Raw genomic sequence first — 8,216 nt, 5'->3', positions numbered from 1 at the left:
ACCTAGCTCCTTCCACCTTCCACAGAAGGTGCTAAAGGCAATGAAATCCAAGAGTTAAGAACAGGTAGAGACCTGAGTGACGAGCCATTTCACAGGCGGTAACTGGGTACAGAGGGGTGCTGGGCTTTTTGTGCACCAGGAGCTTTGTGGCAATTATTTCTTTAAGTTAGAACACAAATATCCACAGTCATTAAATTACTTTACAGAAAATAAGCCACATAAAGTATGAGATCACAGTAGGGATCACAAAACTATTGTAGCCTAAAAACATGTTTTAAAATTCAGACATGTATTTTCTAAAGAGAGGATAGGGTCCCCACATTTCTCTGGACTATGAAACAGAGACCCAAATACAACAGTTAAGGACAGACCTATAAAGCAACAATGCATTTTCCAAAAACCACAGAGGTCCCCGGCCTGAACGCTTCTTTAACTTAAAGTGTTAAGATTTAAATGAATTCAGACACTCGTCACACAATTCTTTGAGTCTCATTTTTATTTTTTAAAAAAAGACAGATTTAGGATATGGTAAGAAATTACTAAGTTACATTTTTTTTTAAATCTGTCAAATGCTATAGCAATGGAATAAATAAATAAGATTCTTTAAAGTTCAATGTGTATAGACATATTTATAAAAAATGACTGAATTAGAAGACATTAAATAATGTTGATACACACCAGGAAGGAATTTAGGCAAGGAAAGGCACATCATTTCACCACAAGAAATAAAGACCACAGTTGAAGGTTAATGGACAGCCAAACCTTTAGATCTTGTGGTAGTTTTCCCAGTTCTGAAGGGTCATTATGGTAGAACCTTCTTTATGGTACTTAGCTGGAAAGGACAAAGAGCAGTTGGGGAATTTTACTCTGTGACCCTAAGGTGATGGTTTACCAAAAAAAAAAAAAAAAAAAACTCTCTTTTTATAAGCCTGGTGTCTAGGGAGGGTGCAAAAATCCAAAATGGTTTGATGGTATTGAAAATCCTATTAATTTCAATTTCAAAAAAAAAAAAAAGGAAATAATAAGATTAACTTCTGATCCGGCTGAATTAGAATTCTTATAAAGTTAAAATTTCAAGTAAACACTGCATTTTCACTTCTTTTCTTGTAGACAGACACAGTATAGACACATACAGCTGCCATATTTCACCTCGGACAAAATCATGTGCCAATGTGCCAAAGTTTAGGGAAAAGAGTCTTTAAGATAACTTCCCAATTCTATGGAGCTTAAATCTTTAAAACTGCTGCCTGATGGTTAACTATAAAAGTAAAGTGAACATAAAGTTTCGATAATGATGAGAGTTTTCCCAGAAAGATTCTAGCTGAAACAGAACAGTGATTCAACTTTCTACTGGGAAGTCTACCAGACATTAGCAAAACTTGTTTGAGATCAATTTCCTATTGCCAATTTTCTTTCACAAATTTGTGCCAGTTTCTTTCCATTTGTTTCTGTCTAGCCTCTGAACTGAGATTAGTTTGTTTGAAATACGGAATATAGAGTAAACCACACAAATTTTAGTGGTATTAAGTGTGTACTTAGTGGTGTGTGCATGTGTAAATAAGGTGTAAATAAGATGAACTTTCAGGATAAAATGGTATATCCACAAAAAAATTCAAATGAAAAACAACTGGGAGGGACGCAAGGAAATATATCCAATTTAAAAATAATAAAAATGGCAATTTTAAAGCAGGGAGCTTCTCACTCATGCCACACGATACGCTTTCATTAAGGTGTACTCCTTCCGGTTGGTGTGGGCAGCCCAGATGAAGAGAGCAGAAGCCATGACCTGTAAGGGAGCCGAGACACAAGCCAGGCAGAAGGACCATCCAAATTCACCGGTTACATTTTCAGGGAGCTCCAGTTTCTGGTGGAGTAGTTCAATTCCAGCAACGTAACAACTGACTGAGCCCAATGTACACAGACCTGGGGGGACATTTAGAGAGCGAAACATGGCTAGGTGAGAGCATAGTAAAGAGCTTTCAGGCAATATGACAAGGCAGTAATATGCAAATGTTTAAGAATTAAACTGTTAAAAAAAACATTTAACTGTTTGGCCACTAAGGAGATGAGAAGCTAAAAGGCAAGTATGCGGTGAGACCCACCTGCAAGGAGATGGAGAATGCCTGTGGCAATGGTGGGATACAAGCTTCGGCAGATACAGGCACAGAGTCCAATCAGAGCCCCAAAGCACATCAAACCTAGACTGACAAAAGGTAACAGGAACTGGCAACGCCACAGATCTGATTTTATAAAAGAGAGAGAATTGAAATGTTACCATGATTTCAGACCATTTTCCCACAATACCTACTTCTTTCATATTGTAACTAGATCTTTTCTCAAAAGTGAAAAAGAAGTCATTTAATTTCGAGGCCCCAACCAGCAAGGGTGTGCTGGTCAAGGCGCTGGACCACATGTGGCCAACTCTGCGGCTGAGTCCCAGACACAGGTGGCTTGCAAAACACACGGGGCTCGTGTGCATGCGTGCCCAAAATCCTGAGAGGAGAATGGAGGAGAAGGAACTGTGGTGTGGCCATCCCCTCTAGAGGGTGCTTTCTTCCTTTTTCTCTCTCTCTCTCTCCAGAAAGCACATGCACCTTATGGCAAAAATCTGAAAAACAAACAAAAATGTTGAGGCCCCTTTCCTAACATACAGTGCTGAAAGAGAGTTTACTGTCCTGATAAAAGTAAAAGGACACTAACGGTAACAACTGCTGAGGGCTTATTATAAGTGCCATACGATGTTATTGTGCACATACTTTGCATATAAATTCCCAGGATACCTTAAGAAACAGGCACTACCATTCGCTTCATACCTGAGGCAAGAGTCATAAATAGCATGTACAAGCTAGCACAGTAAGTGCAGAGCCAGGATATGATGCAAAAAACAGACAAATAATATCTAAGTCCTTACAGGATCTAAAGCAATAATAATAAGTAAATGAATGGAATTATAAATGACCTGTGGGGCAGAGGTGTTGATAGAATATACATAAAGGGTAGATTAGAAGATCTAGAATATACTAGGTGCTCAATAATGGCAAGTTTAATTCTCATAAATTCACTTACCAACATGGAAAACAAGTTGATAACCTTACAAAACATCCCATTCCATTTTTAGATCATTTTAATTACTGACCATGTATTATCAGCAATCTTAACCAAGTTCTACCTTCTGGAGCTGGTTTTACTTTCAGGAACTTCATAAAAGTCTTTTTTTAACTAACTTCCCTTCAAATTCTGCTAGTAATAAACTTCGCCCAGAGTTCTCTTGTTTCTCAGTTTAGTCAACATTTCCTCTCATCACACCTCTCATCATTTCCTCTCATTCTTCTGGGCAAGCTCTAATAAATCTCAATAGCCTTACAAACTGAAGCTCAAATTCTGATCAACAAGAAACTGAGGGACCAGAGGGGGACCAGCAGTTAGCGTAATGGCTATGTCGCTGGACTCCCACGTAGTCGACCGCGGATTGCGTCCCGGACCCGGTGGGTGCGTGTGCGTGCGTGCCCAAGATCCCAAGAGGAGAATGGAGAAGGGATTGCAGCGTGGCCATCCCCCCTGGAGGGTGATTTCTCACTTTCTGTCTCTCTGTCTCTCTTTCTGGTGAGCACATGCACTCTAAGGCAAAAACCTCTCCAAAAGAAAAGAAAAAAAAAAAAAAAACAAGAAATTGAATGTTAATAAGAAATATTTTTATGGGAGGGGAGCATCTGCACTTTTATCCTGAGTAAATTTCCTCTTAACTAAAGGGGCCCATTAGTAATACTTTGGGGAAAGTCTTGATATGCCTTCCCTGCCTCTCTCAAGTCCAAATCATTTGAAATTTGGTTAGTATGTACTACCACCTAAATATTGGGTATTTGGAAAAGTCATGACGAATTTTTGCAGAGAAAAATACATCACTTTTCTGACAAGTATGTCCTTACTTTTCCAATGATCCAATATGTTATCAACAGAACAGTTTGTTGAGAGACTATCAGAAATCTCAGTTCGCATCCACACTATCTAATCACTCATCTTGTTCCAAAAACAGAGTTCAACAAAAGAGGAAATGATTTCCTTTCCTCCACCCCAACTGCCCTGCTAAGATCAAAATACTCACAGGTCCGAAGTAGATCAATTCCACTGTTGTGGTTTCCGGGATCAACAAATTTCTCCATGAACTGCTCATTTAGTGTGAAACTCATGCATTTTGTAACAACATCAAATGACTCTAGAACAAGAACAATTGCTTATTGTTTTAATTATAAACATTTAACAATAATCTCTTTCAGTAGTTATTCTCTGAAGTGAAAAGCGATGTAGAAAGATGTTTCCAGGGGAGTCAGTAACCTCTTTGACACTGACTGACACACAGGTCTCTCATTAATGCCCAATGGATGCCAGTGGTTCTCTGTGGCAGGTTTAACACACAGGCACAATTAAGTTTTGTTTTGTTTTGTTTTAAATGAGAAACGAAGGGGAGGAGACAATGACTGAAATAATTGGCAATTTTGATATTTTCACCCAAATAATAAAGTGGTTCTTTCCAGCTCCTCAGAGTAGAAAATTTGGAGTCACGCTTGCCCATATACACTCCAGCAGAAAATCCAAGAGGTCCTTCCTCCAAAATACATCCAAACTCCAGCTGCTGCTCAGTGCCATGACCCTGGTCCGAGTCACAATCGCCTCACCTGAATTACCTGAACAGTCTCGTCACACACCTCCTAGCTTCTGCCCACTGCCTGCTGCCTGTCTGTTCTCAACACCTCGGCCAGGGGGACCACATCTCCTCACTGCTCAAAGCCCCTCAGTAGCTCTCCATTGTATTCACAATAAAAACGAAGTCCATGCCACACACTAGAGACTCCTGCATGATCTGCCTCACTCCACTTCCCCAGAGAGCATCTCTGATGGCACACTCTTCTCTCTCCCAGTCTCGCCCATCCTAGCCCAGTGCCTTCCTTGCTGGTCCCTGAATATTTCAGACATGTTCCTGCCGTTCTCTCCCAGTCTCGCCCATCCTAGCCCAGTGTCTTCCTTGCTGGTCCCTGAATATTTCAGGCTTGTTCCTGCCGCAGGGCTTCAGCAATAGCTGGTCTTTCAACCTAAACGATCCCTACCACCACCAGTTACCCCTGGTCATCTATTCTTTATGTAAGTGGTGCCTCCCAACGATGCCTATCCTGATGATCCTGTTGAGAATCATAACCTATACCCACCAATAGTCCCTTCCCCAATTATTTCCCATTCACTTAATTTTGGCTCTACGTTTTCATAGCACATGTCATCATCTAACATATTATATAATTACTTATTGTTTATATTTTTGTATTTATACTTATTTACTGTTTATTGCCAGTCACCTCTTATTAGACTACTACCTCCTCAAGAGTCAGAATTTTATTTGCTTTCTTCCCTGATGTTCACCAATCTACAAGGCCCTGGAACACAGAGGCACACAGTTAAACTTTGCTGAATGAATGTTAAGTTTCCAATATCAAATGTTCTTTGCACACCTAAGTAGAACTGAACATCTTACAAGTAACTTTAACCTATTTTCTCTCCTTTCTTTCCAAAACTACCTCCTCTTTTTCATATATTATGAGATACTATCATCCTTTTGCTCTACAGTAAACTGAAGCTAGTTCTATGATTTAAATAGAATGCTGCCCCAATGAGAGATGAACAGAAGCAGTCACAAATAAAAATGAACTATAAAGTTGCTCCTTACAAAGAGCTCTAAAGCTTCCATTTTAATAACTGGAAATTAAAATGTTTAAGTGTTAAATAAGAATGTTTGCAAAATAAACCTGAAAAACGACTTACATTTTATTTCTGTAATACAAAGTTTTAAACCTACAATCTCAGTATCAAGATTGTTGATTTTAATGTAGAGTTGAACTCAAATCATAACCACAAAGCTATCAGGAGCAAATAACAGCTAACACAGCTAACCCCTGAAAGGACAATCAACCGACATGTGTAACCTCCACCCTTTGTATCAGGATTATTGATTTAAATGTGGAAATTTACATTTAAGTGATAGGTGTCTACTATAATACAAGCTTACCCTTAAAAGGACAATCAAGTCATATTTCTTGACTAGATTTTTAGAAACGAATTCCTTTACCAATAACTAAATATCTAGCCTCCCAATATACTTTTCCAACTATTTCTTCATGACATGTATAAGATTACTAAAAAGTATTTTAATCAGTGGTACATAAGTACAAAGATTTAAAATGGTGTTTCCAAGATCAAGACAAACACTTAGCCATCTGTAATAAGGAGTACCATAGTAACGCACAGGTAGCAGGGACAGAAGGTGGTGGGGAGAGGAGAGACACACCAGATTTATGTCTTTGGAGAGGGAAGGAATACACAAAAGTAAATTATACATAAGTAATCATCAGGTCACTCTGTCTACTACTTAGTATAAGAGAAAGATAACCTAAAGGAAGAAGAATACCTGTTCTTTCTGGTGGGCTATACCAATGCGTGTTTTTGGGTATGGTGATACACCGTCGCCACAATCCCACTGTGCCGTTATATCGGAAAAGTGCATCATTATAAGTCTTTTCATCTGCCTCATCACTAATAAAGTCTTCCCAGAGGCTTTTGTTCAAATCACTGGAATTTTCTTGAACTGGACTTCGATATTCATACCAGAAGTCGGTGCCAATAGAGGCTGCCATGTAGATGGTAGAAATGAGGCTAAGCACACAAGCAATTACAAACGCTGTAGCAAAACGGTTATCCATTCTGGCATTCAGACTGCTCTGTTTAAAGATTAAAGAAAAAAAGAAAAGTTAGACTTCAAGGACTTTTTTAAAAGATTCTGAAAGGAATTATCTTGAAATCACCCCTTACCCTACTCCCCATCCCTTGGTTCTTTAAAGTTATAATCATTAAAAAAAAATGTTTTGTAAAGGCAAGCATGTTCTTAATTAAATTTGAAACAAAGCTCATACTTGTGAAAATACTTATTGAATGCTCACATACCCAGGATGCTACGGAGACAGAGGTCTTGTTCTCTAGTCTATCACCTGCATACTAAAACAGACAACACTGAAATGGACATACACATTACAGATAAAAACAACAGACATGCCCGTGATCAGCAGAGTTCCATGCACACATTTTTTAATCACAGATTGAATATTTACACAAGCTGCAGAGCATTAAGTGTCCTGGGTTGGAGTGTAAAAAAGATACAGGAAAAGGAAATCAGTTCTCCCCAGTTCCCTCTGAAGACTCCCAAACAAGGGCAAATATTAGGAGTTATTTGTTAGACAGAATTGAAGATGTTGGTTAACCCCGAGGGAGAGGTTGCTCTAGGTGTATGAAATAGGAAAGAGAACAATAACATGTAATAATGCTAGATACTAACCTTTTCCCTAACCCATTAAAGCTAAGCTTTAAGCTGCCGAATTCTTCATTTCTATCTACTCTTTCCATTCCTTACACTTCTGAACCTCCTCAACTGCAACCCTGTTCGGTCCCTAAATTCTAAAGTGCAATCTGTGTTCACAGAAACTAAGATTCCTCCTCGGCCAGATAGAAAACTCTGCGTTACGCAAAATATGAACACTCCCAAGGCGTGAACAGGACTCAACAGCAGTAGTAAATGGCCGCAGTAAAATGACTCAAGGCAGATCCCACTGAGTCAAATACTCCAAGTGCACTCGGTGACCGCGCTGAACACCTTACAAAGGTGCATAAAAACAGGCTTGCCAACCGCAGTTGCCGCGTTTGTAACACGGGGAGTGACTCAGGAACGACTGGGGCAATTACAATCATCAACGAACTCGAGAAGTTGGGGTTGGATTTGATTTGATTTTTTTGTTTTTGTTTTGAACATCTCTTTCATCCTGTCCTGAGGAATGACCTTAAAAAGGTCTCGGCACCCGAGCGATGGCTTGTCCGAGCAGGACGCCTGGCGCGGCCACCTCGTGGGCCACAGGACGAGGCTGCAGGAGGCCAAGGCGAGACCCGGCTGGGGCGGGGCAGCCTGCGTGGACCCCGACCAGGGGCTCCGGGACCTGACCAGGCCTTCGCAGACCGCTCCGCCCGCGGATCAGCCCCCCGCACCCCAGCCGTCAGAGCCCGCCCAGCCTCGGCGGCGCCTCGGGGAGGGGACCCTCTGCAAGACGCCGGAAGCGTCAGGCTGGTGCGACCCCCGCCCGCCGGGTCGGCCCCGCTCACTCACCGCCCATCGTCCTGCTCCGCCCGCT

At 40.7% G+C, this 8,216-nt stretch overlaps 1 protein-coding gene across 3 annotated transcripts in view; it reads right to left on the bottom strand.

Moving 5' to 3' along the window:
• Positions 1-504: 504 nt before the first annotated feature.
• Positions 505-8,216, bottom strand: part of CLDND1 (claudin domain containing 1) — an 8,130-nt gene continuing 418 nt past the window's right edge. The window contains exons 2-6 of one of the 3 annotated variants that reach the window (XM_006163921.3): positions 6,985-7,035; positions 6,452-6,761; positions 4,103-4,213; positions 2,103-2,240; positions 505-1,923 (exon numbers count right to left, since the gene is read on the bottom strand). In XM_006163921.3, the coding sequence (XP_006163983.3) occupies positions 1,703-1,923; positions 2,103-2,240; positions 4,103-4,213; positions 6,452-6,743 (762 nt within the window). In that variant the 5' untranslated portion in view covers positions 6,744-6,761; positions 6,985-7,035 and the 3' untranslated portion in view covers positions 505-1,702. The remainder of the gene's footprint in view (positions 1,924-2,102; positions 2,241-4,102; positions 4,214-6,451; positions 6,762-6,984; positions 7,036-8,216) is intronic. The other 2 variants (XM_006163922.3, XM_027766440.1) reach the window with 2 other exon arrangements.

The sequence above is a fragment of the Tupaia chinensis genome, unplaced genomic scaffold (assembly GCF_000334495.1).
Source record: "Tupaia chinensis unplaced genomic scaffold, TupChi_1.0 Scaffold143570_1, whole genome shotgun sequence".
Classification (NCBI taxonomy): Eukaryota; Metazoa; Chordata; class Mammalia; order Scandentia; family Tupaiidae; genus Tupaia; species Tupaia belangeri.
This window is presented reverse-complemented; position numbering and strand designations above follow the sequence as displayed.